The sequence below is a fragment of the Setaria viridis genome, chromosome 9 (assembly GCF_005286985.2).
Source record: "Setaria viridis chromosome 9, Setaria_viridis_v4.0, whole genome shotgun sequence".
Taxonomy (NCBI): Eukaryota; Viridiplantae; Streptophyta; class Magnoliopsida; order Poales; family Poaceae; genus Setaria; species Setaria viridis.
In genome coordinates this window covers 52,984,454-53,010,579 of record NC_048271.2, presented here as the reverse complement: position 1 = coordinate 53,010,579, position 26,126 = coordinate 52,984,454, and the positions used below count along the sequence as shown (strand labels likewise).

Genomic DNA, 26,126 nt, shown 5'->3' with positions numbered 1-26,126 from the left:
TTCTCAGGTACTCCCTCCGTCCTATTCGTTTTGGCTTCTCTAGATACATCACTCTTGTTATGTATCTAGACATACCTATATATTTAGGTGTATATCAAAATGTGTGTATCTAGAAAAGTCAAAACGAATAATAATTTGGAACAGAGGGAGTAAAAGATAACTCAACACAATTAGTCCATATTTATATTCAAGTGATATTTAAAATGGTACAGAGCAATTCAAGTTCAACCCCTTCTTATCTATACACATACACCGATACACGCACAACATTTACACTTATTGATAGCCTTAATTTTGGAGTGTATTTTTTCTCTTAATTAAGAAGAAAGTGTATTTGAAAAAGAAAAAGGGGAAGATACAATTGAGGAGCATGCAACCACAAATGGCGTGAGGATCACCACAAGTCTACAATTAGCATCCATGCTTCCTGGCCACCACAATTCTCCGCCACCCTCCAAACATCGCAACCTCCCCACGTCCTCCTCCTCCACCACTCCCACACGGCCACACCCCTTCGCTCCGCCACCTCCGAGACTCCCCCGCGCAGGCCGGCGTCGGTGCGTGGTCGGAGAGATGGGGCAGCAGCGCACGCTGGTGTACAGCTTCGTGGCGCGGGGCGCCGCCGTGCTAGCGGACCACGCCGAGGTCTCCGGCAACTTCGCCTCCGTCGCCGCGCAGTGCCTGCAGAAGCTCCCCGCCAACAACAATCGCTTCACCTACAACTGCGACGGGCACACGTTCAACTACCACGTCCATGATGGATTCAGTAATGCAAACCGTTCTCATCACCATCGTTGCCTCTCTCTGTCTCTGCTTATATATCATTAGCATGTGATTCTCTGTCTTAATGAGGAATGTGTCCCATTTCTTTTTACCTTTTTGCTCGATGGCGATCATGAAATGCAGTAGGGAATTGAAGCATGTCTTTACACTGATATCTTGAGAAAGACATGAAGAAACCGAAATGCGATGTTGCATTTTGGAGAAAACTTCTTGTGGGGAAGAAAAAAGTTGTGGCATTTTTAGTACAAAGATGTGCTTTGCTTGCGGTGTTTTATTTGATCGATGTAGGTAGCACAATAACAATGTTCCTTTATTTGTTTGAGGATGGGCTAATTATGATGATACCGATGGATGTGTACAAGTTAGGGTTAATTTTTTTTTATTTCTTTACATTCTTATTTCATAATTTTTGTGAGCACGTTACAAATCTAGAGGGAAAAATGTGCATGACTTGTGAGTTCTGACCATGAATATATCCTTTCATAGCAGTGAAGAATCAAATTGGACATGATCTTTCCATCTCTACTTCCACATAGTCTCTTTGATTTAATTTCTATCAATTTAGGTAGTAACAGAACAATACTAGAAAATGGTGTTGGCATCTAAGAAAGCTAGTGCTGCAAGCTTTTCATGTGGCAATCTATCTTGAATTTGCAGCATACTGCGTTGTTGCTACTGAAGCTGCTGGCCGGCAGCTTCCAATTGGCTTCATTGAGAGGGTTAAGGAAGATTTTTCCAAGAAATATAGTGGAGGGAAAGCCAGAAGTGCTACTGCCAACGGCCTCAAGCGAGAATATGGGTATGTGAATTCCTTGCATTTACCTCTCTAACTTTTTTACATAAAAGCTAAACTATTCACATGGTCAGTGTGATTAATACTAAATGCAAGTCTTTGCTTCTAGGCCTAAACTTAAAGAGCACATGAGGTACTGTGACCAGCACCCTGAGGAGATTGACAAGCTTGCAAAAGTGAAGGCTCAGGTCACAGAGGTCAAGGGAGTAATGATGCAAAACATCGAAAAGGTGTATCTCGTTTTACTACACTGGTTACCGAGGAATCATCAGCATTTTTACTTTTACTAACTTTATATTCGACACTTAAATGGCTCTATATTGGTCATCAGGTCCTAGATCGTGGTGAGAAAATTGAACTGCTCGTTGATAAAACAGAGGACCTACGGTCGCAGGTTCAGTATATACTTACTCTTGCACTTGCAATGTAATTCATTCACTTCATCCATCAGGCTATCACAAGATTCACCTCTTTCGCTTGTATAGGCACAAGACTTCAGGCAACAGGGGACAAAGATACGGCGAAAGATGTGGTGGGAGAATATGAAGATGAAGCTCATTGTTTTCGGCATTGTGGTTGCCCTGATCCTCCTCATTGTCTTGACAGTTTGCAAGGACTTCAATTGCTGGTGATGCAAAATTATAGAGCCCACCCCACTGGTTATTATTACTTAGCTTGCCTTCAGCTTGATGTTGTTCTTCCTGCAGATAAGAAGGAAACACAGGGAAGAAAAGGAAAACAACCACGTAGGGAGTGCATTACCATCACACCATAGGACCAGAATCCATATCCGCGGTGTGATGTTGACATTGATCACATTGTCCTTAGTTGTGTCTAGATCTTTGGGCTCAAAGTTATTACAGAGCTCTTTCTATTATTCTTAATAATTGTAATAGTAGTATATTGTTGTGAATTGTAAATCGGATATGGTATTCTCTGTGACTCAGTGCAGAGATTGCTCATGCAGTTGGCTTCCGAGTCGGTGACACTTGTTGCCTTATTATGTTTTATAAGATATTTATTAGTAGGGACCATACATAGGTAAACCGCAAAGCGACTATATTCATAGTCAATTATTTCCCACCGTTAGTTAAGATCAAACGGACTTTGTTCCATCTTCTTTCTCTCATGATCTTCCAATGACATGCCGTTACCAACTTTTTCTCTCATGATCTTCCAATGACATGCCGTTACCAACTTTTCTCTCATGATCTTCCAATGACATCCCGTTACCAACTTTTCTTGCTCCCCACCCCCAACCCCTTGTCTCTTTCTATTGATGCCGTTGTATGTCACAATGTTGAGTTGGCGCCCGCGCACCGGCGCGCTCCGTTACACGCGACGGGAGGAGCGGGGGCCCACCGGCCACGTGCTGCTGCTGCTGCCGTCCATTTTTTCTCTTTTTCTTTTTTTATTTTCAATTATTTTTTCAATGCAATTTGTACTGAGTAAATATTGTTATGCGTATAAATTATATGCATAAGTTGCTTAATAACATTTTCGTAAAAGTTACGAATAACGTTATGTGTATAAGTTGTATATATCATGAAACCACGTTACACATTTTATCACATAAGTTGTTGTTAGGGAAAAGTTATACGTACAAATCATGTGTATAAGTTATAAATGATAAAAAGTGAAAGTCGATGTTGTTCTTTTAAAAGTTGTACGTATAAGTTTTGTATGCTATCAAAGTTGTGCTAAAAACTTCTCTCGTAAAAAATTGTTAGTACAAAATTATGTTGTATAAGTTATAATATTCTAAAAATAGAAAGTTGCGGGATTTAAATTTTTTAAAAATGGAAAGTTCGAGGAAGGTGGGGGACTGTCGGGATTCGATGGCTGGAAGCCATCCCAACGCACGTGCGCTGGTTAGACAGCCCCGTTGTATATTGCCGAATACATGCCTCCAAACTCATTGTCACACTAAATGGTGCCGTATAGTCCCTACTTCTTTTCCTCCCACAACCACTCTGCCACCGCTGGCATTCCTGCTTCCTCGGGCATTCCTCTAAGGTGGGGAGCCTATGAATCCCATCATTAAACTACCCCTGCAAGTATTCTCGCTGGCAAATATTGACTAACTCAACTAATGCAGTATTCCTCGCTGGCAAATATTGACTAACTCAACTAATGCCTAGAAAACGTAAATAAATATGGACAATGGTTGTATGACTTCAAAAAAGATGCCTCATTTACCCTCATGCCATGTCCAAGGTAAAAAAGAAAATGTTTTCCAGAATCTGCATCCATGCCGAATGGAGAACCTCTTAGAACATCTAGATTCCTTATAGTGAATGTTTCACCATTTGTCCATTTCTGATGTCCAGCAGAGATCGAATAAGGGAGCATTTCTATGTATGGATCAACAAAACATGCACATACTACATGACTAAGACACGCACACACATACATGCGTGCAAAACATCTTCAGACGCAAGCACAGAGAGCAAACACTTCAAGTACACGCTTTACATTTCTACCTGATGCTACTGCACAAACTATCTCTTGAGTCCATCCAATGAATATAATCCTACGAGTTCATTCAAAAGCTTCAGCTGACGAGGACATGACTCGATCAATGATGGATGCATGGAGCTCTTGTCACTTCCTAAAGAGTAAAGATGCTGCTACTTTTAGATTCTAGCAAGCCATCTGCTCCATGAAGATAGGCGAGATCTCCTCGAAGACGGGAAGCCTCCTGTTGCTCTTCCGGTACGGTGCCACCCACTGCTTCACCGCCGCCACGTCCAGCAGCGCCAACATCTCGTCCTCGACCCAGTCATCGTCCTCATCGCTCTCGCCCCCGCGCCGTCCGTCGTACGCACCGCCGCCGCCGCCCGGCGACGTCTGCTCCATGATCCGGGCCAGCAGCTCCCCCACCTTCCTCACGATCTTGCCGTCTTGCTGGTCGCGCGCCTGGTACCTCCCCGCGAGCACGTCGGCGAGGACCACCTCGGCGTCGGCGAGCCGCGACTGCTCGATGAGGCAGAGCGCGAGGTTGCACGCCTTGTTGGCGTCCGGATCGATCATCTGCGCCTTCCTGTACACCACCTCCGCCGCCATGAAGTTCCGCTGCTGCATGTACGCCCACGCGAGGTTGCCCTGTGTTGTGCACGGCCATGGCCATGGCCGGCCAAGCTCGCGTCAGATCTCAAAAATATATACATATATATACATTCCATGTAAAAGGCATCGTCGATGCCGGGCCTGAAAGCGAAGAATGAAAGCTTCTTACCAGGACGCGCGAGGTTTCTTGCCTGACGGAGACGAGGATCTTGCGGCCGTGGGAGCGGGCGCGCTTGGTGGCCTTGCCGTGGAACGCCTCGCCGAGGTATATCTTGCGGAGCTTGTTCTTGAGCAGCTCGATCTCCTCCTTGGTGCGGCCGCTGGCCTTGTAGAGGTCGAGGAGGATGTTGTCGAGGGAGTCCTGCGACTGCCTGGGGCAGAGATGCCGCAGCGACTTGACGGCGTCGATGGCCTCGGTCAGGTACCCGCGCTGCTTCATCACCACGGCCATGTCCTTGAGCGCGCTGTCCACCTTGTCGCCCGTGTTGATCGCCTTCCAGAACCACGCGATCGACGCGTCCAGGTCCTTCTCCACCAGCTTCAGTTTCATCGGCAAAAGTGCTCGTGTCAGTCAAATTTTGACGTTAGTTTCGAGCTGAGTGTTCGTATGTGCTTTATTGTCAGTTGGTATGTACTCCATCCCATCACTTTGCCTTGCTTATGTGTATGCCGTTGTGTTGGAGGCATGTCGGCTATATATCTCAAAACAAGAGTGTTGATCCCACCATTTTGCTTTCAAGGAAACCTTGTTGATTTCGCTAATTAGCTAGGTTATACAAAGTCATAGAGTGCCTAGCTAATATAGATAGATAAGTAATGCTACGCCATAGTCGTCCGGAGGCATCGGACGCTCCCATGCCCAGGCCCACCTTTCCTATTGCTTATTCTCATCCACGCATTTCTGGCTCCCACCAACAATGCATTGTGATCCCCTTTCTCTACCTCATTCGTTCCTTTCGCATCTCTCTCTCCAACGCTGCCTCTCCAGCAACGCCGTCGGGCTACATGCCGCCGCCAGTCCCTCGGTCACGCATGCTCAACAACGGAGCAGCCCCCTCCACCCTCACAAATTTTCTCTCACGGAGAAGAAGGAGCATGAGGTGCTTTGCGAGTTGAGCAGCATCGACCGCCGGTGAGCGAGGGTGAGAGCGTGCTGCCGAGGTTGCATCTCCTCGCCGATCTTCGCGACGAAGACAACCGAATCTCCTTCTAACCCGAGCAGGATAGTGTGAATGCATCACATAATCGCAGATCTCGGCCAGTGGGTGGAGGTCGGCATCCTTGGTGGTGGCGACATCCGTGTTGGAGGAAGTCCCTAATATGTTCATTAATAAGCTTGTCGTGTTCATGTTGATTCAGGTGCAAAAAATTGTTGCAAGAGCTCTTCTTATATGTTGGTCTCCCGAGATGTTGCAATAGGTCTTCCGAGATGTTTCAGTGGACATTTCATTTTGTTTCAAGACCTTCTTATCTGTTGGAATACCTTACAATCTAAGATATTGCAGCATTTGTTTTTTGATGTTGCGGGATTTTGATTCAAGATGCTGTATTTTTAAGTTTTTTATTAGAGTTGTTGCAGTAATTTTTGGATGCTACAAATAGTGTTTTTTGGTGTTGCAATAAATGATTTCCCATGTTGCTTAAAAAATTTGAGGTGTTACAATATATGATTTCTCATTTATTACTATTGATGTTGCAAGAGTAAAACCGAGATGTTGTTTTATGAAATTTTTTATGCTGCAGTCTGATTTGAGTTGTTTCATCTCTTTTCTCTTTTCTGATTTTCATTTTCTTCATCTCTCATCTCGTACCACCGGGTGCTCTCGCAACCGGCGCTGCTTTTGCTCAACCCCTCCACCTAGTATAGATGCCCATCCACTCGTCATATACGATATACAAATACTTATTTGTAAAATATGTTGTATCATGCTTAGTTGTTGCATACAACAGGTTGCGTGTTGCAGCGGAAATTTCCTCGTTCAACCGTCCGACACCGGGCACTAGCAGTTCCGTAGATAGAATTTTAATCTAAAAAAATATTTTGTATAAATAATATTGTAAATCGTTAAATAAACCTCTTGATGCACTATCTGATTAAAAAAAGTCCAATTAAAACATAGACCAACCAAGCTTCGGCAACTATCCGATAATAAACTATTCTCAAAAATTCTTGCATCTCACAAATCCAACCTTTATCACATGAGCTACTTATCCTTCAATTCATAGATCCCTAGAGACGACCACGCCAGCGAAGGAGTAAGGACCATGCTTGCATTTCTAATTGGATTGCCACAATATCCTCTAAACCTCAAGAAGAGCATGCAGATCGATGGACGATGCTCTTACCTGGAAGTGCTTGGCCCTCGCGTACGGCCCGTCGCCGGCCGGGATCTTGTGCGCGACGTGCGGCGCCGCGGTCGTCGTCGTCGACGGGCTCGCCGGCAGAGCCATGGCGACCAGCTGATGCTGATGATCCATGCCTCGATCTGCCTCCTCCTCCTCCAGAGGTAGCTGCACGCAGTAGCTAGCTAATGATTGGCTCAGGCTTCCCACCCTCTCGCTTGCTGCCGTACGGTCAGACACGATGGCGATAGGCGGAGGAGCCGTCCCTGTTTATAACCAGCCGCGACGGCAGCGGATCATGAACCTGCCCGCGGCCGCGCACGTGGACGGGGACCCGTCCAGGTTCACTCCTCACCGGGCGCAGTGGTCGGCTCGGGGCCTGCATAGCGGGGCAAGTTCATCGCGGCGTGTCCAGTAGCTGGTCGCGCCTGATAAGAACCCCCTTCGCGTGACGTAAAGTACGTGGCACTGGAGCGATCCATCCACATGAGGGAGGAGATCCGGCCGGAGCTAGCGCAGGGGCCCGCGGCGCCGGTGTCGTGTGGGACGGCCCGTCGCGTTTCTCCGTGCGTTTACTGTGGCCACGCTCATCCAACTCGCTGTTGTTATTGGGTACACGAAAAGCTTGCACAGTTTTGGTATATAGCTACTTCATTCGTCTTAAATTGTAAGTTATTTTAATTTTTCTAAATACGTGGTATTTGCTATGTACCTAGATATAATGTAGTCTAGATACATAGTAAAAGAAATAAATCTAAAAAAATAAAATGACCTGCAATTTGACGAAGGGATACGATATATTTGCCTCGTCGTCTTTCGATCTTATCTAGTAACTGCAATGACGTGGTTTCAACATGGGACTGCAAAGAAACTATATGATGAGTTTATCTCCGGAGTCTGAAGGCTGAAGTACTTACATAGAGGGCCATGCTTCTTCTACCACTAAAGAATGGACGACAATCCAATCATCAAAACTTCTCGTTTTGGTTAAACTGTTGTAAAATCGACAGTCTCCTTTCATTGCATTTTCACGTCGAGTCTGTATGTTCAATCCAGTTCATGCAAAAGCTTAAACCTAGATTTGGAAAACATTTGGTTCAGGTTTTCAACTGAAGCATCTGATGCATACGGACTCTAGCAAGGCTGTGTCGATCAACTGCGGCGCTTTAATAAGCTGTCTTAGTAACTTGAGACATCGGAGGAGCTTTGGTTGGTGCCGCCGTCATGCCTGCTGGATTCTCTTGAGTTTCTGATGGGAGTCCCTTCCACTTTCAGGTTTCAATAGCGCATGTTCACAGTTTCCAGTCCATGTACAAAAAAACCAACTTGTATGACAGATGCATTTTCAGGCCGTACGGCAGTGCTGTGCACCAAGAGATGTCAACTTCTAAAGGCTTCAGCTGTAAAAAGGAACGACAATTGGGATCGCAGCAACATTGTAGGAAATATAGTGCGATTACAAGAATGTAATCAGAAATCGAGTATGACAATGGAGCCGCAAATTCGAGTACTCCAAACTTTCTTAGAAATGGCTTTCTAGATAATTATTTCAATCGGATGAAACTATTAACTATCATGAAAATCCACAGGAATGCAACAGGCTGAAACTGGATTACTGATAAACTATCAAAAATGCACTCTTAAATACAGGAAAGGTGTCCCAGGGAAAACTTAACACTCATGTCAAAATCCCACAGAATTGAAGCAATGGTACAAGCACCATTGACCATTATACTAAAATCCGGGAGAAGCTGGGAACAGCACTACAGTTCCAGCAATGGAAAGCGCCCTTATCTTTTTTTCCCCTTTCCATTGACATACAGAAACCAGGAGAGGGTTAGGCACATCCAACCCTTGATAATCTAGTAGTTTTGATTGCCCCGCCCACGGCCACCACCCATTCGTCCACGGCCTCGCACATAGCCCCTGCCGCCTGGGCCACCTGCACCTCTGCCACCACGGTCATATCCAGGACCTGTGTATAATTGAGCGCCACAAGTGGTTGTATAAGATGCCAAAGGAACAGAAAGGGATGACCTCGCAAACTCTATTAATCTAAAAGGACAAGCACCAATAAGATACTAAAAATTAAAGCTTGTACCTTTAAAGCTAATGCAGATGCAGCAATCAAAATAAAAAACACCCAACATGATGCAATTCTACATTTTTAAATAACCATCTTGCTACAGTATAGTTACCAACCTAAGTTATTGCTTGGCAAATGACTGCAGTGCACATTATCAGGGACCAAGAAAGAGGTGAATGGCAACTTGGTCCACATGATGGTCTATCTACCAAGGAAATAAAAGAAAACTAACATACACTTGAGTGCTTACAAAGTTTACTTGATATACCCTTAAAAGTCATTATCAGAAGGACAAGTGGACAACACAGAGGTCAACTGAAGAAAAAAATTTATAGAGCACAGATTACTGAGACTGTACATACCACCATAGCCCCAATTGCCCCGCCCTCGGCCACCACCGCCTCCTCTGTTCCGGTTGTAGTTCCAGCCACCACCATTTTCTGATGACAAAAATATTATCATGCATGGCTGTGTATAGAATCAAAAAGATGAAACACAGGAAAAGTACATATGAACTGAAGCAATCTGATGGTACTGAATTCCTGGCATAGTGGTTATCTCAATGATGTCAACAAATTGAACAATAAGGTAAACAAACACATCATGTCAGTACTTACCGTATCCTCCATATCCACCTTGGTTGTAACCGTAACCCCCATAACCACCTTGGTTGTGGCCATATCCTCCCTGGTTGCCATATCCACCTTGATGTCCATATCCTCCTGGGTGTCCATATCCGCCATAACCTCCTTGGTTATCGTACTCATATCCACCATAGCCTCCACCATACCCACCCCTGCCACCCCAGCCCCTTCCTCGTCCCCGGCCTCTACCTCGGCCGCGTCCATATGAATCTTCAATACATTATAAACATGTTAGCAATTATAATGACAAAATGGAAACTAATTTCCTGGCAGTTTGTTCACCTGTTTGACCTTGATTTTGTCTTGGCTGGTGCTGTTGATATTGCTGAGGTTGCTGGTATCTTTGTGGCTTAACTTGTTCAGAATGCAGAGGAGCTTGATACCTGCAAATTAGCAACAACATTACTTTGAAATACACTAAACATTGCTGTGCTCATAGAAACAATCTAGTTCTGGGAAAGGAAGCGAGACAAACAAAATACCCAGGTGAATTCTTGTTAAGCTCCTTAGGCGATAAGGAAATTGAGATCATTGAAACATGACGAGTCATCTCCAATCTGCAACAATACAACATAAATAAGAAACAAAAGAGAGATCCAACAATTTACCAACAGAGAAAATGGTTTTGTGAAACTTAACGGTACAAGGCCTTCCTCAATGGGCTCCCATACATCAGTAATACTGACAGAACTGATTATTGCATCTTGATGCAACCCAGGAATCCTCTTCTGCAGTTTAGTAGAGATACAAGTCAAACCAAACACTAAGGAAGATGTTGACTAGAACTAGACAGCAAATGACAATTGGGAAACCAACCTTTATGATCTCTGCAATAGCCACTGTCTTGCTTATAGCCTGGCCCATAGCCTTCAGCACAATTTCTTTAACCCGTTTTTCCTGCTTTAAAGAGCCTATGAGATTCATAGTATGCATATATTGAGTGCCCAATAGAAGAAATTGGCATGGTACATCATAGGAATATGGATGATACTGTATATTTAATTTTATTTATGCACGGGGGCATGCTCACTCCTAAATTTGAGGTTGCAATCTCATGTCTTCATAAAAATCACAAAGGGAATTCACATGGGCTACAACAGCTTCTAACTGTCTCAGGGCATGACGTTCAATAATTAGCCTAGGTGGCAGTGTTACAGCAAAACTGGATTGACAAGAGGAAAGCAAAGTGCGAGGGAAACCAGCTTTATGTGGCCATGAAGAATATTTCCTATTTTGATTTGGATATCATATCCTTTCATTAGCAAACAGTTGGCCATGGCGTTGTGGGAGCACAACTCCCTGATGATTGTTTTTGCAATGAACAGTTCAGACAAAGAAGAATGTCAACCTTGAACCAATTCTGCGCAGCATGAAGTCAGGCTGAATGAAATACGCAACAAGCACACAGTTCAATTACAATAGCTTAATAAACACCAGACCCTTAAGAGGCACATTTACTGTTAGACTGCAATGGACACTCCGCGCCAACAGTTGCCAGTTGCACTCCAGACAGAGCACACGCAATCAATTGTCGACACCCAACCTACAATGTGTATTCCGTAACCACCACACTATGCACCAATTAAACAAGAACACGCGTAGGCTGCGTAGCAGCAACAGGACATATCACAAAAACCTTCCAAATAGCTAGAGCATGGATATTTCTAGAAGGTATCATGCATAAAAAATTGCCTCCATCTCTTTATGTCCTGAATTAATGGTAGACAAAATAAACCACAGCTGCAGCACCCGTATGTGCTCCATCAAATGCCATCCCTTTGTTGGAAGAGGGGGAAAATATCACCTTGCCAGAAATTTCTGAGGCTTTGATGCGCCACAACACAAAGGGTGAGCAAATCGCATAACTCAAGACATACCGCAGCAGGCGTACGCCGCCATCAACTACCCAGCTATATAACACAGACCGCAATCCACAACTGTACACTAAAACACTCGAGCCCCGATCCAAAACCCTCACTTCCAAACACGTTCCAACCCAACAAGCATTTCCATCCCGCGCTCAACAATTATTGCAGCCATCCAAAAGCGGCAGCGGGATCTGGTCTGACGCGGCGCCTAAGCATATAGACGGAAGCGGCGCGTACGGGATCGATGAGTCGAACGGCACGACGGCTACGGGAGGAGCGCGGTACCTGGAGGAGGGAGGTGGCGTAGGTGACGTAGTTGCGGATGAGGCCCTGGGTGGTGATGCGGATCTCGTTCTCGCTGATGGCGGCGGCCTCGGGCCGCGGCTTCTCCACCCGCTGGTACCGATCCATGGCGCTCTACCCCGGCGACGCTCCCGGAGAGTCGGTGGCGGTGGCGGCGGCGGCGCTGCTGTTGTTGAAGGGGGATGGGGAGGGGAAGGAAGGGGCGCTGTTGGGGCGGGTAAAACCCTAGAAATAGGGCAAGAGGTTGGAGTTAGGGTTTAACGGCATCCGTGGGTGGCGGCCGCTCTGACGGAGGGAGGGATCTGGCTGCGCAGGTGCATAGAGATTCGCATTTTTTTCCTTTCCTGATTATGGAATATTTGGCTTGCTCTTTTATCGATACGGAGTTGACGTATGGTAAGAATAGCATATAGCATATAAGCAGCGGCTTCAATGCCTCGATAACTAACGATGAACCCATGAAGCCTCGATAACTAACGATGAACCCGTTCGGAAGGCACATCGAAGACACACTTTATCAAGTTGAGCTTCCATCGGAACTCTCGCAGACTTGCGAAAGTTTCTTCTAGATCCGCAAACAGGTCGTCGGGATTTCTGATCTTTACGACCACGTCGGCCAAGTACGCCTCCACGTTGCGGTGTATCTGCTTCTTAAAGTATTCTTGGATGACCCATTGATACGTCGCACCGGTGTTCTTCAGCCAGAAAGACATTGTTGTATAGCAAAAAGCTCCGCATGGGGTGATGAGCACGTTTTTGATCTGTTCTTCCTCCTTGAGAGCTATCTGGTGATACCCTGAGTAGCAATCGAGAAAACAGAGCAGGGCGCATTCAGCTGTGGAGTTAATGACTTGATCAATCCTAGGGAGCTTGAAGGGATACTTTGGACAGTGCTTGTTCAGGTTTGTGTAGTCGACACATATGTTCCACTCGTTATTGTTTTTCTTTCACACCAGGATGGGATTGGCGAGCCACCCTGGATGACAGACTTCTTTTATGAAGCCCGCCATGAGTAGTTTGGCCAGCTCTTTCTTGATGGCTTACCTTCTGTCTTGGGCAAATCATCGTAGGCATTGCCTTTTTGTGTAGCTTTTGGATTCACGTTGAGTGAGTGCTCGATCAACTCCCTGGGCACCCCCAGCATATCCGCTGGTTTCCACACAAAGATGTCTCAGTTGGCCCAGAGGAAGCTGACGAGCGCGCATTCCTATTTAGGATCCAATCCTGTGCCAATCCGTGTTGTCTTGGAGCTACATCACCAGTCTCAAGGTAATTGACTTTGATGTCTACTTCACTTGTCGTCTTGACCTTGTTGCCCCCGACTTCTTTTGTGAAATCTCGAGTTCTGACGGGGACAGCTTCTTGGACGCGGCGAAGACTTGCATCATCGAGTTTGGTACTTGAGTAGTTGCAGCTAGCTCCACGGCTTCTGTGTCGCAGTCGTACGACCTCTTCAAGTTTCCGCGCAGGGAGACTACTCTCTTGGGTCCTGGCATCTTGAGAACTAAGTACATGTAGTGCAGGATGGCCATAAATTTCGCCATTGTTGGTCTACCGAGGATAGCGTGGTATGATGTTTCGAAGTTCACCACCTCGAACCGGATGTATTCTGTCCGGTAGTGTTCTTTGGTCCCAAAGGTAACTGGCAAAAACACCTGTCCGAGGGGTACAACCGTGTTGCCCGGAACAATCCCATAGAACGGAGAGTTCGTTAGGTGAGCATATCAGTGACGTTGATGCCCATCTTCTTCAGTGTCTTGACGAATAGAATATTGAGACCGCTGCCGCCGTCGATGAGTAGTTTGGTAAGTTCGGAGCCAGCGACGACCGGGTCAAGGACGAGGGGATACCATCCTGGGTCTGAGAAACTAGTCCATTAGTCCTTCCTGCAGAAGGTAATTGGCACCTCGAACCATTTGAGGAACGTTGGCACCGCAAATTCAATGGACATTATCTCTCGAAAAGTGAGTTTTTGGGACTGCTTAGTAGCAGTACCCGGGGTTCCGCCAAAGATGATGTTGATGGTGTTGGATGAGTTATGGAACTTGCCATTGTCACCATCGTCCTTTTCTTCCTTAGCCTTACCCTTGTCTTTGGTACCAGATGGCTCTGGCAGGTCCTTCATGACTCTCCGTAGACTGAAACAATCTAACACAGAGTGCTTGTGGTATGGATGTCATGGGCATTGTTTTCTTCAGGAGCTCGTTAAACGAGGACCTATCTTGGTTCTTGCTGCCACTTTCCTTGGACGACTGCGAGATTGCTGCGACAGTATTGTTTGGCTTGAGCTGTTTGACTTCTCGAGTAGTTATTTCGATTATTATTGTTGGGGCGATCGTTGTGTTTCTTGTCGTTGCGTTGGCCATTGTTCTGGCTCTTGTTGCAATTGGACTCGAACCTTTCGATTTCCTTATCTTCTTCATCTACCCACGTCTATGCTATGATCTTGAGAGATTTGACATCAGTGGGGCATCTTGTGTCGAAGTCTTAAAACATCCGGCAGTCGTGGAGGCCGTTCTGAAAGTAGTCAATGATGTAGCGCTCCGTGACATCCACGATTGTGACCTTCTTATCAAATAAGTGACGTAAATAGCTTCGCAGGTCTCGCCTTCTTATTGCTCAACCTAAGGTAAGTTGATCATTTTGCCAGGACACTGCAATTCCCCCGCGTAGTTGTTGGTGAAAGCCACCTTGAGATCTTTCCGCAAGTCGATGGAGTTCTTATCCAACGATTCGAGCCATGTGAGTGACACCGCCTCTATGCAGATGGGGAAGTAGATGACTTTGGTGTCATCGATTTCCCGGCTGATTGTACCGACAATGAGGAGCACCGGAGCCATTGGACTATGTCTTACTTGCCATCGTACTTGGTGATGGCCGGGGTTTTGAACTTCTCGGTAGAGTTATCCTTATCACACATCTGAAGAAGGCGGGGAATCCGTCAATAACATCCCTTGGGTGTTCAACTTCTTGCTTGCGCTCGCGGCGCTGTCCATTGATCATAGTACGGGTATCGTGGCTAGCGTTGATCTTGTTGCGGAGGTCTCCTACTGGGTGTTCAGGCCCTGGGTTAGCCCCATGGTGGCCACAGCCTCACGAGGGTCCTACCCAACTATCTTCAGCTCCAGCTTGGCTTGGTCTGGCGCCTCCGAGTTGACTTGGTTTGGACGGATGGCCTCTATGGCTGTTGCCGTGTTAACTTCGCTGGGATGCGGAGCGTTGGACTGACTGTATCAGATTTTGCTGATCGAGTTGTTCGTACGCGAGTTCCGCCAGTTCAGCCAATGTTTAGTGTACTTATTCTGAGGCATCGTGCAGGTGATCCAGGTTCTAGATTGGTAGATATGCTACAAGGTGGCGGTGGCGCTTTGCGCTTGCGGCGTTTCTTGCTTGTCGTCGAGTTCTTTGAGCTTTGTTCTCTTCTCCGATAACGTTGGCGATGAGCTCATGCTGGGAGACATCATTTGGGTGACGCTCATGTCTCAGGTTTCTGTTCCGTCGCTCTTCTTCTTCATCCTCTTGTCCAGTAATGACGGCAGAGAGTTCTCTCTCTGGAGTTTGAAGTGATAACCTCCGTGGTGCCACCTTCCTCGTAGATGGGCGACAAAGGAGCTCCCTCCTGGTACGGGAGAGTGTCGAGGTAGGTAATGAGACGTGAATCGTCATCCTTGGTAAAACCAGGTGGCTTCATGTTAGGCCAGTAGACAAATCTGTCTTGAGGAGTTGATGTGATTACCAGGCTCTGCTGCGGACTTGATAAAGGAGTCTCCTCGTCCGAATCTGAGTAGTAGTTGAGATCCTAAATCGTATCCGTATCGGATTGTAATTTGGATAGGGCAGCATGACAAACAGTAGTCGTATTGCGGAGTCCGAATGGGAATCAACTCTGATGGTAATCCGACTTGCACAATGGCTTATGCGCCAGCTCGTGAAAGTCAATCTGACCGACAGAAGAAGTTGAGTTGAACTCTGACTCGTCCCCCCCAGCCCCTGACTAGGTCAGAAATTGAAAATTCACCAAAATTCTCGACGAGATCCTCTAGAGCTCGGTGTTGGAGCTTCATGGTTTGCTACTTCTTCTCTGGGATCGACGCAATGTGGCGGCAGAAATTTCCAGTGCCGTCTGCGATGCAAACCCAGGAGCTGAAAACGAACGTCACGCCTGCTTCAAATGCGACGAGTGGCTTGATGATGACTTGTGCCATCAAGTTCGCCAGTGAATTCTCGGCGAGGGCCCCTATCTGGCGCGCCAGCTGTCGGTGTTTAGACCCGGCAACCTACCGATGGGGGTGCCCGAGATAGTGTTTTGGTTAGTGGGACTCATCAAGATCAGGAACTCGAAGGTAAACGCAGACACACGATTTAGACATGTGTTGGTTGGATTGAAATGCTTTGAAGGGGGTCCCTACCTTGCCTTATATAGTCGGGGGCAAAGTTACAGGTCGGTTGGTTATAAGAATACTAGTCGGATACGACCAGAGGAGTTCTACCCTTATTACAACAAGTACTTTTTCATCGACTAGTTCATATCTTTCCATGTAGACTACGTCGTTCTGCGCCATGTCAGATGCGTCTCGTGTCCAACCCCATATTTAGAACTATCCAAATCTTCTGGTGAGCCTATAGATATGCCCACCATAGATGTATATATGACACTTTGTTAAATGTCTTTTGGTCCAAAAAATTGTATGAACGTTGATGTGTTTGCGTGGTAAAACATGATGAATGGTCTATATTGATCCTCCAGTCGAATCTAGTGAGGCCGTGAGGGTAATCATATAAGAATGGGTTGAACAGATACTGCGGGTTTTCATATTCTTAGACACAATTTCTAACTGATTCGGGCAAACTTCCGATCAAGTGCATGCACCACAAACCTCGATTTTTATATGCCATGGACTTAGTAGAAAGAAACAAAATCATAGCACCAAAGCGGGCGAGGACCTTGATAGTGCTATGGTGTCTATTTGCTGGATGGAACGAAGTTTGATGAACCAAGTCCAAGCAATTGTATGTTGATGTATCTCGCTGAAATATTGAAGTGCTACAATTAAAAAAATGAAACTTAAGCACTAAGACCAAATAAAAAGACTGCACACTCAAAAGTCAAAACACAATCATTGTTCTTCACTTCCTTCACCCTTTTTAAAATTCATGCCACTATTTACGTGTATAAAAATAGCAATGCACATGTTTCTTATTATTCTTATTTGGTGCCCACTAAATACTAACATGATAGTACTGCAGAGAATTTTATTAATTTCATCAACTCGAAGGGTTGCCATTAGTGTTTCTTGATTCTTTTTTGGGAAGCAAAGGGAAAAATAATGTCGACAAAAAAGAGAAAATGCAATCCTTTTACAAGAAAACCACGGGATGCATTTAGTAATTTATACATTTTGATGTATGGTGTCACCCTTCTAAATAAAAAAATACCAAAGATCATGCAAGTGGAATCCAAAATTAAAATTTACATAATTGGGCATGTATCTGCAATTTGGACACTAAAAAAAGGTGATTTAAATATTTGTACTTAGTCTAAACTATGAATACAATGATTCATCTAAACATTCCGATGTATCTTTTCAAGATTTTTTGAAGCTATAAACACCTAATTCCAAATGAACCAAATATTTTCTGGAATTTGGCCAAATAAGACCAATATTCCGATGCAATACAGGTATCAACAACACCAAGCCTGCGTAATTCCATTGTACATATTACCCTTTTTATATATACTAGTAGAAATATCCGTGTGTTGCTACGAATCCTTACTTGCTCTTACGTTATTATTCGCTTGTTCCTGATATATTGGCTTCGCTTGACAATATATTGGTGCATTGGCTCTAGTAGTACTCTTTTTGCAAGTATAGTAGTAGAAGATATTTGTGGGTGGTTTGATGCCATATGTTTATTGCATGGGACACACACATGGAAATTAAAAAAATCACCGCTTAACCTCCGCTCTATCCATTCATTCGATTTCCCCCATACTCATCGTCATCCAGTCAGTTGCTGCCTCTTCGTCCATCAGCGCCACCTGCATCTTGCCCCATCCTCGCCATCGCCGAGGCGCTACGCATCTTGCCGTCCTTGTCGTCACCCAGGCATGCACTCGTCCTTCCCGTGCCTAGCCTCATTCCTGCTTCGAGCGCTAGGCCACAGCGCCTCAGGCTGCCATGAGCAAGAGTGCGTCCTCCTCCTCTTCTCATTTCCATCCACCTCCCTTCTATAATCCACTCCAAATTGTTCCAATCAAGCACAAAATCAAGCCCCCAATTGCTAGATGTGGAGGCCTTCCGGATCTGAAGGGGATGGACGTCATTGAGAGAGGGGTGTAAGGTCCCGACCTCCGCTCCTGTTTGCGTTGCCTGCCGACTGCCGCTACGCCCCCTCCCTGGCGCCATGCCCTCGCTGGCACATGGCTCTACTTGGTTGACTGCAAGGAGGCACTCGGCTCCTTGTTTCTTTTCCCCTTCCTCCTCTCTCCTCACCTTTTAGGTCCATGTGGTGGGTAGGGTGTTTAGCCCGAGGGAGCAGCAGCCCGCCAGGACGAGCGGCAGTAGTGCGTGGTGAGCGTAGGGAGGGTTGGCTACGCGAACGTCCCACGCCTTCGCCGGCAAGCGCGCTGTGTGGGCGGGACAAAAGAACAGGAGGAAAGGCTAGATCTCGGGTCAATTGCAGTAAAGTTTGAGGATCTTTTTACAAATCATCTAGTACTATTCCAAGAATTGTGGGTTGATTACGAAAAGGTTGAGGGATTTTTTAGCAAAACCACCACGACGGTTGGAATAAACAATGTGGTAGAGATAAAAATAGGCAGGGCTTCACCAAAATTATGCTTCCTGTAGCACACGATAAATTATCCTGATTGAAGCCCATTTGCGCCTGGGTACTGTAACAAGATATGGGCCTAATGGCGGGCGGCCCATATGGTCCAGCGCGGCGCCGCCGCGCAGCAAGCAGTCCGGAAAACTTCGAGAACGACGCGCCGGGCCGCTTTCTATGAGCCCGCTTCTCTCTCCGACACTCCGCGCGGTCCGACGTCAGCTTGTCGTGGGGCCGCTTTCTGTGAGCCCGCTTCTCTCTCCGTAATTGACCACGACGAGGAGCCTGACAAGTGACATCTCGTCCCCGCCGCCGCCGCATGGCTCTCCCCTTCCGTCGAGCTCTCGTCGCTGTCCTGCTTCTCCCACCCGCGTCGTCCATTGGCTGCACCGTCGTACCGGGTACGCCCATTGGCTGAGCTGACGTGTGGCTTCTTGGATGTGAGCTCCGAAGGCCAAGAAGGGCAGGCTGGAGAAGTCGATGGTGGTGGACGCGAGTCGGGGAAGAACGTGGAGAGCGGGGCGAGGACCAGCTCCGGCGTGTTCCTTACCAAGAAGCAGGTGAGAATCCCAACTCCCTCCTCCCTTGATCGTGGGCTGGAGACATGTTTGGGCGGTTGATGGATGAGTGTGGTCTGTGGATGATCTGAAGGCTTGTGCTGCGGGCGGAAATGTTTGCCTAGTTAAACGTCAAAAGGGGGCCCTATGAACTTTCGTACTTCCCGTTTTTGTGGAGATCTGCGTGTGTTCAGGGCTTCAGGCCATCAATCTCGGCAACCCGTTTGTGAATTGTCGGGAAACATTTGTTCGGTTCTGACGGCTTGCTGTGGGGAATTGGGGATACTAGACTCTCTTTTATCTGAAACATTTTAGGGGTGGAAGAATTTTCTGTCCTCTTGTTGGAGGTTCGAGATTTCATTCACTTGCAAATTCGTTCCTGGGAAAGGCGACTTGTCACCCTTTTGTTTGATCATGTATTATTAATGTACCACTGCATTGAGAGCCCATGTCCTTGAAGGGGATATGCATACACTATTTGGATTATGGATTATTTCATCAAACTCAAGAGAAATGGATTAATGATTTTATTCTGATGCCAAATTTTCTTTTGAGAGGCAGATGACGCTGTTTGGAATCTTGTTCCAATTTTACAGATGGTATTGGTTACTGTGGAGGAAATTATTTTGTGACTATTGTGATTCTGGTGTATAAGCTCAGTGCTAGGGAATTCAGGGTTGTTTCCGTTGTCCTAATAAAGACTACTGTACTAGAGCAAGGGTTAAAGAGCAGGAGCTTCAGGTGACTCGGAATGGTTTATCATTATTGTACTATACAGTGGAAGGAGATAATCATGTTAGCCTCATGTTAGATTAATCTGAACAACGTTTTGGTTTGTATTTTTTACCTATTACCTATCCATTTGAAGGATGAAGTCGTTGCAAGAATAGAGGACAGGATTGCTGCTTGGACCTTCCTTCCACCAGGTAGAATGCACTGGACACTGCCATGGATATACATTACTAATACTTATCTTCTATACTGCAGAGCATATATGTTTGTACTGTTTTCTTTGAATGTCATAGTCTTTTCTTTTTCTTATATACTGAAATGCTCAGAACACGGAGAACCCATTCAAGTACTACGCTATAAGAATGGTGAGAAGTACGAGCCGCACTTTGACTACTTCAGTGATAAACAGAATCAAGCCGTTGGTGTTGATGTTATAATCGGGAGCTTTCCTACCTGGTTCGTTTAAAAAAAAAAGAATCAAGCCGTTGGAGGGCACAGAATTGCCAGTACTCGTGTACCTGTCCGATGTCAAGATGGGCGGAGAGACCATCTTCCCAAATTCAGAGGTAATTTACCTTCTCATCTTGTACTAGCTTTATTTCCAGAGACCTCTCTGCAATGACTTCGGGTTTTCCACACAGGACCAGCTGACACAGGAGAAAGACCATACATGGTCTGAATGTGCACGATTGGGTTATGCAGGTATAGTGACATGACATATAGTTCCAGTTCATCCTGATAATTCAAGACAAAAATGTGTTTTGGCGGCAATCTGAATGTTAGTTGGCCCATCAGCTGTAATGTTGGCTTGATATTGGCTGTGAAACCGGTGAAGGGCGACGCGTTGCTGTTCTTCAGCCTCCATCCCAACACGACAACGGACACAAACAGCTTGCATGGGAGCTGCCCTGTCATTGAGGGCGAGAAGTGGTCGGCGACGAAATGGATCCATGTGCGATCCTTCGGTTCCCCGAAGGCAACGACTGGAGAATGCCGAGACAAAGATGATATGTGCCCAAAGTGGGCTGATGCCGGGGAGTGTGCGAAGAACCCGGAATACATGGTGGGTACCAGAGACTCGCCTGGTTCCTGTGTGCAGTGTAGCTGTAAACTTCTGAATTCAATGGCTGATGATCAGAATAAAGAAAAGCTGTGGTTCTGAAACCCAAATTACTTGCCTTTTTCATCGTATAAGAGTATGTATATACGTTATCACCCAAGGCAGATTATTGTACAGCTGTTCTGGTACCGGCCAGGAAGTTCTTACAAATCACAAGAGACCTCTCTCTATCAACCGAAGCGATTCTTCGCCGTGTTTACGGCGACCACGCCGTTGTTGCCGGCGAGCTCCCTGTACTTGTCCTTCCTAGTCAAGCTTGTGCACTGGTACGAGAGCGTGGAGGCTATAAGCTTCTGCACGTAGTTGGCCACCTCGTGGCTGGACTTGCCGCCGCCGCAGGTGTTTTCGTGCGGCAGCTTGTCGAGGAACGTGATCGTGTACACCGCGGTCGGGTTCATCAAGAAGTAGAATGGGTCCATGCCCTTCCACCCCCTCGCCGTCGTGCCGTGGAACATGCTCATCTGGCACTCCATGGCCACTGGCACGATGTCGTCGGTGAGCTCGGCGAAGAGCGCCGAGAACCGCAGCACGAACGGCTCCCGGCACGTTGTCCCCTCGGGGCAGATGATGAGGTCGCCCTCAGCAAGCACCCTCCTCATGGTGGCGGCGTCGGTGCCGTGGTCGCGGGTGAGCCGCACAGAACGGATCGGAGATATGAACTCGGAGAGGCGGGAGACCGAGTAGCTGAGGACGGCCACGGGGCGGCCGAGCGCGATGGAGAGGGCGGCGGAGTCGATGGCCGTACGGTGGGAGCAGGCAAAGAGCACGCCCGCCGTGCGCCCCGGGTCGCGCGGTGGCGGCGCGCCCTTCACGACGATGCGCACGCCCAGCACGCGGAACACGACGTGGAGCCACGGCATCGGGAGGAGCGCCGCCGCAGCGACGCGGACGAGCGAGAGGAGGAGGCCGATGGGGAACCACAGCAGGGTGAGCAGCGCGACGAGCGGGGTCGGACGCTGCACGAGGCGGCCGTCGTGGAAGATTATCCGCTTCGGCAGCTTGTCTACGTGCACGGCCTCCACCGGCGTCCTCGGCACGAGGTAGGCCTCCTGCGTTTTCAAAAGAAAAATGTTTGTATCTCATCCTTATCGGTTAGAAGAAAAAAGAAAAAAATTGTAAATTGCACTAGCAATATGTGCTATGTCTTATAGGTTCTTAGACTCTAGATAAATAGAGAATATAGCTCCTCAACTTGCTTAATGTTCTAGACGAGTGAGGTCGAAATCTTCTAAATTAGTGTTGTTTGCTTACTAATCAACGGCGTGAAGCCTGGCAAGTGGGGTCCATATGTAATTGGCTTATCAATAAGTGAGTTGCTGTAGCGCGCGCGCGAGAGAGAGAGAGAGGATAAATCACCGTCTCCTCCGTCCCAGGAGTCTCCATATGTCACTTGACTAAAACTTGCTGACATACTCAAATTCTCCTACGGTACAGTACCATAGAGTACTCAAATTCTCCTACGGTACAGTACCATAGAGCAGTGGACACGTGACACGAGCGCAGCTTCTGAAAAGCTAGAAGGTCAGAAAATCTAAGTTTATATGAAAAATTAAAAAGCTCATTTTTATAATCTTTTCGTAGCTTTCTAAGCTCAGAAAACCAAATACATCTTCGAAAAGCTAGCGTTGGCTTTTCAGAATTAAAAAGTCAGCAGTAGCTTCACAAAAGCTCAAAAGCTGCAGCTCAAACAAACATACCCTTAAAGAGCTGAGACTTGGACCATGCTATTTGTGGGCTGCACGAAGCATGACATTTTAGCATAGCCTAAAGCACAACACACCACGATAAAATTTGGGCCGTGCCGGCATGACACGAATGCGAGGACCATGCCGCGCCTAGGATCTCGGGGCGATAGGTGGCACGACACGGCACTACACGTATCTTTGAGCTGTGCTTGGACCAGCACGGCACGAAAATGACCCATTAGCACATCTGTAGGTTTATATCATCCTAACATCATTTGTTCTATGTGTTATGTAGCCTAACATAATTAATACCATGAAAAAAAACCCACAAAATCTACCTTACAATTATGGAATTGTGATAATGGTCATTCATAACGTAATAATGCTGCATTATCGTATGGTCACATGTAGGCATAACATTCACGTACAACATTTATATAATACGGTTGTTTCCTCTATTAATTTTAGAAATTATTTTCTAGGTACAACATTTATATAATACGGTTATTTCCTCTATTAATTTTAGAAATTATTTTCTACGTACGAGAGCAAAAGTATTTGCAAGCAAATAAACACCAATAAAAAACAAACACATGTATTGCTAGGGTCGTGCTTAGACTGACACGGCATGATAACATGCTGGCGTGCCATGAGCCGTGCTAAAGACTTTGACGTGACATGCCACATGTCACGACAAGACAATCTAGCTAAGAGAAGTTAGAATGGTAACAAGATCTGTAGCTTTTGTTGTGCGGAAGAGACTATTCATCGTTTTCTTAGTGTTCATATGCCAGATAATCTGGCGTGCAGTACATATTATTTTTGAGAACTCTGAGGATTTCGTTCCATCGATGGTTGGTTGCAAAGGTCGGGGCAAAAAATCAAACCCACACTTATTGCCAGGGTGCTTGGCTCACAAGAAATGAAGTTGTTTTTATAAATGACCAAAAACTTTTATGTATGTTCTTTTCAGGGGAATGTAGTGAGCGCAGTTGCAGCGTAGTGGAGATAAAGGAGATGATGATCCTAGCACGCCACTCACCGGAGACATCGGCTCTTCAATTTTTTGCTTCCCATGGATGGATGTTTAGTTTACGAATTGACTTTTGATAGTTTAGATGCTCTATTTAAACCTTATGCGGTGGTGCGTGTAGCGTTAGTTTACTATGTGTAATAATGTGTGGACTGATTTCGGATGAAGCTGGAATTCTTTCCATTATTAAAAAAATGCCGGCACGTGGCGTGCCTAGAAGTGCACGAGGCACGAGAGGGCCAGGCCGTACCGGCACGTCCCAGCTCTAAGCTAAACGATGCGTTTGTTTTTATTTTTCCGCTGACAAAGCTGTTTATCTGAAGCTCCGAGCTCCGATCGCCCAGCGCGACGTCCGGCATCTCACCGTCGCCGATCCACTCCCTCAGCGTTCTGGCTTTCCTCTCGCCGACGAGCACGCCTCGGCGAGCGTCCACACCCACGCCGTGGCGCGCCCTCGCCCCGTCGCGAGCTCGCGACGGCATCCGCGCCGAGGCAGTCCCGCAGGAACGGCTCCGCCATAACCCGCGGCGTGGCGGTGAGCACCAGCCGCCTCCCACCGCACGCCGCGAGCACGCGCCACGCGCCCGGGTACACGTCCCCGGCGTAGAACCTGGGCAGCACGGCGCGCGCGGCGGACCCGACGTCCGCCCCGCGCGCCCCCGCCGTGGCCGCGAAGATGAGCACCCGCACCCCCGCGGCGGGCGACACCAGGTGGCGGAGCGCCGAGGCCACCGGCGCGAGCAGCGGGAGGAGGGTATTGGAATGCAACGTTCAGCACCAACAGCACACGTTCTTCAACGGCTTCCAGGAGAACCGGTCCTCTACTTGACATGCAAGGCTTCCCTTAGATGTAGGACTCTCCTTAGATGTAGCTCCCTTTGACCTCCTCTCTACCGTTCATAAGTACAACATTCTGTACCTGTACTGCCCATATAAGGCCTCTGTAACATCAATACAATCTCAAGGGCAATTGCCATTCTTCAGAGGGCCAGGCGCGGCACGCCGCCGGTCTCGACGGCGACGCGTAGCAGGGGAAGGCGCTGCGAGAACGGAGCAGCGTGCCGTCGAGGTCGGACACGATTGTCGACTGGGCGCCGAGGCACGACGCGTCGCACGTGGCCACCACCGGGAACGGCTCGCAGCTAGCAACGTTCATTCTACGCTACTAGAAAAATGACCTTTCATCCTCAACCTAGTACCAGTTGTTTTTGATCCGGTAGTAACGTTAGTATTAGTACCGGTTCCAAAGTTGAGAGTCGCCGGAGGCCCTCTAGTACCGGATGGGCTTACCCACCAATACTAGAGGCTGCTCCCACGTCTGCCTCGAGAACTTAGAATTTTTTAGCTATCTTCCTCTCTCTCCTGCCACCACACAGCACAGCGCAATGCTTTATCTCCTTCGATCTCTTCCTCCTTCTCTCTTCCATTTTTCTCTCCTCTCTTCCGCACAGCACAACGCCCTCTTCTCTCTCCATCCCGCTCCTCTTCTCTCTATTCTTCTCTCCCTCCTCCTTCTCCCTCCGCTCCTCTTCTCCACCGGCACCGCGCCCCTCTCCCTCTAGCGCGCCTTCTCCCTCGGCCTCCCCACACTTTCCCCCTCCGATCGCCCCTCACCTCGTGCCTAGGGTGAGGCGCGGCGGCGAGATGGCGCGCGGCGGCGGTTTGGTGGCGCGGCGGGATGGCGGGATGCGCCCCCCTCTCTCTCTCCCTAGATCTGCAGGAGGCGGCGGCGGTGGCGGCGAGTGGAGGCGGAGGGGGGCGGGAGGAGGAGGAGGAGGCGGGGGTGGAGGGGGCCGGTGTGGGGAGGGGCGGAGGAGGAGGGAGATGATGATGAGGAGGAGGAGGCGGCGGGATGGCAATGGCAACAGCGGGGGTGAGTGGAGGCGAAGGGGGCCGGGAGGAGGCCGGAGCCGGAGCCAGCGGCGGGGGTGGAGGGGCCGACGGCGGGGAAGGGGGTGGGGGGAGGAGGGGCTGGTGGCGGGGAGGGGCGGGGTCGGGAGGAATTTATTTTTTTTATTTACCGGTTATTCCAACCGGAACCAGAGGGGTACCCTCTGGTACCGATAGTACCGATTGACTAGTACCGGTTGGTCAACCGGTACTAGAGGGGAGTTCCCAATCGGTAGTAAATCCACTTTTTCTGGTAGTGCTACTGTGCTAGCTAGGTGCTGTTAGCAACTTAGCATGGTTGCTAACGAGTTTGTTCAGGGATTATATAGCAGCGCGCGACGTAGTTAGTTGGTGAGCGGTCGATAGATGGAAGTATTCAATTGGGAGAGTCC

General features: G+C 47.6%; 3 protein-coding genes and 2 pseudogenes across 5 annotated transcripts; 2 read left to right on the top strand and 3 right to left on the bottom strand.

Annotated features, from left to right (window-relative positions):
• The first annotated feature begins 297 nt into the window (after positions 1–297).
• On the top strand, positions 298–2,551 carry LOC117839807 (putative vesicle-associated membrane protein 726). 2 transcript variants are annotated; one of them, XM_034720231.2, is made up of 6 exons: positions 298–766; positions 1,441–1,582; positions 1,686–1,806; positions 1,908–1,970; positions 2,062–2,204; positions 2,284–2,551. In XM_034720231.2, coding segments are annotated over exons 1-6 (816 nt in total). In that variant the 5' UTR covers positions 298–420; the 3' UTR covers positions 2,285–2,551. The 2 variants fall into 2 exon arrangements, with proteins under 2 accessions (XP_034576122.2, XP_034576121.2); XM_034720230.2 differs by lacking the exon at positions 2,284–2,551 and having other exon boundaries at positions 2,062–2,208.
• Positions 2,552–3,870: 1,319 nt separating this feature from the next.
• On the bottom strand, positions 3,871–7,344 carry LOC117837141 (protein SULFUR DEFICIENCY-INDUCED 1). Its single transcript, XM_034716726.2, has 3 exons — positions 6,992–7,344; positions 4,815–5,183; positions 3,871–4,681 (listed from the first exon to the last, which is right to left on the bottom strand). The coding sequence occupies exons 1-3, from the start codon at positions 7,121–7,123 to the stop codon at positions 4,220–4,222; spliced, it is 963 nt and encodes a 320-aa protein (XP_034572617.1). The 5' UTR covers positions 7,124–7,344; the 3' UTR covers positions 3,871–4,219.
• Positions 7,345–8,576: 1,232 nt separating this feature from the next.
• On the bottom strand, positions 8,577–12,121 carry LOC117840475 (uncharacterized). 2 transcript variants are annotated; one of them, XM_034720985.2, is made up of 8 exons: positions 11,872–12,121; positions 10,535–10,615; positions 10,358–10,446; positions 10,201–10,275; positions 10,010–10,101; positions 9,692–9,928; positions 9,437–9,514; positions 8,577–8,963 (listed from the first exon to the last, which is right to left on the bottom strand). In XM_034720985.2, the coding sequence occupies exons 1-8, from the start codon at positions 11,995–11,997 to the stop codon at positions 8,851–8,853; spliced, it is 891 nt and encodes a 296-aa protein (XP_034576876.1). In that variant the 5' UTR covers positions 11,998–12,121; the 3' UTR covers positions 8,577–8,850. The 2 variants fall into 2 exon arrangements, with proteins under 2 accessions (XP_034576876.1, XP_034576875.1); XM_034720984.2 differs by having other exon boundaries at positions 10,001–10,101; positions 11,872–12,119.
• On the top strand, positions 11,996–21,168 carry LOC140221244 (probable prolyl 4-hydroxylase 7; annotated as a pseudogene).
• LOC117835809 (glycerol-3-phosphate acyltransferase RAM2-like) lies at positions 21,126–25,000 on the bottom strand (annotated as a pseudogene).
• Between the last annotated feature and the right edge of the window lie 1,126 nt (positions 25,001–26,126).

Coding starts and splice junctions, on each gene's coding strand:
- LOC117837141 (XM_034716726.2), bottom strand. CDS start 7,123: ATGGATCATCAGCATCAGCTGGTCGCCATGGCTCTGCCGGCGAGCCCG. Junction 5,184..6,991: donor CGAGGGCCAAGCACTTCCAG/GTAAGAGCATCG, acceptor ATGAAACTGAAG/CTGGTGGAGAAGGACCTGGA. Junction 4,682..4,814: donor AAGAAACCTCGCGCGTCCTG/GTAAGAAGCTTT, acceptor TGCACAACACAG/GGCAACCTCGCGTGGGCGTA.
- LOC117840475 (XM_034720984.2), bottom strand. CDS start 11,997: ATGGATCGGTACCAGCGGGTGGAGAAGCCGCGGCCCGAGGCCGCCGCC. Junction 10,276..10,357: donor ATTGAGGAAGGCCTTGTACC/GTTAAGTTTCAC, acceptor GTATTGTTGCAG/ATTGGAGATGACTCGTCATG. Junction 9,515..9,691: donor AGGTGGATATGGAGGATACG/GTAAGTACTGAC, acceptor TTTTGTCATCAG/AAAATGGTGGTGGCTGGAAC.
- LOC117839807 (XM_034720230.2), top strand. CDS start 421: ATGCTTCCTGGCCACCACAATTCTCCGCCACCCTCCAAACATCGCAAC. Junction 767..1,440: donor CCACGTCCATGATGGATTCA/GTAATGCAAACC, acceptor TTGAATTTGCAG/CATACTGCGTTGTTGCTACT. Junction 1,807..1,907: donor TGATGCAAAACATCGAAAAG/GTGTATCTCGTT, acceptor ATTGGTCATCAG/GTCCTAGATCGTGGTGAGAA.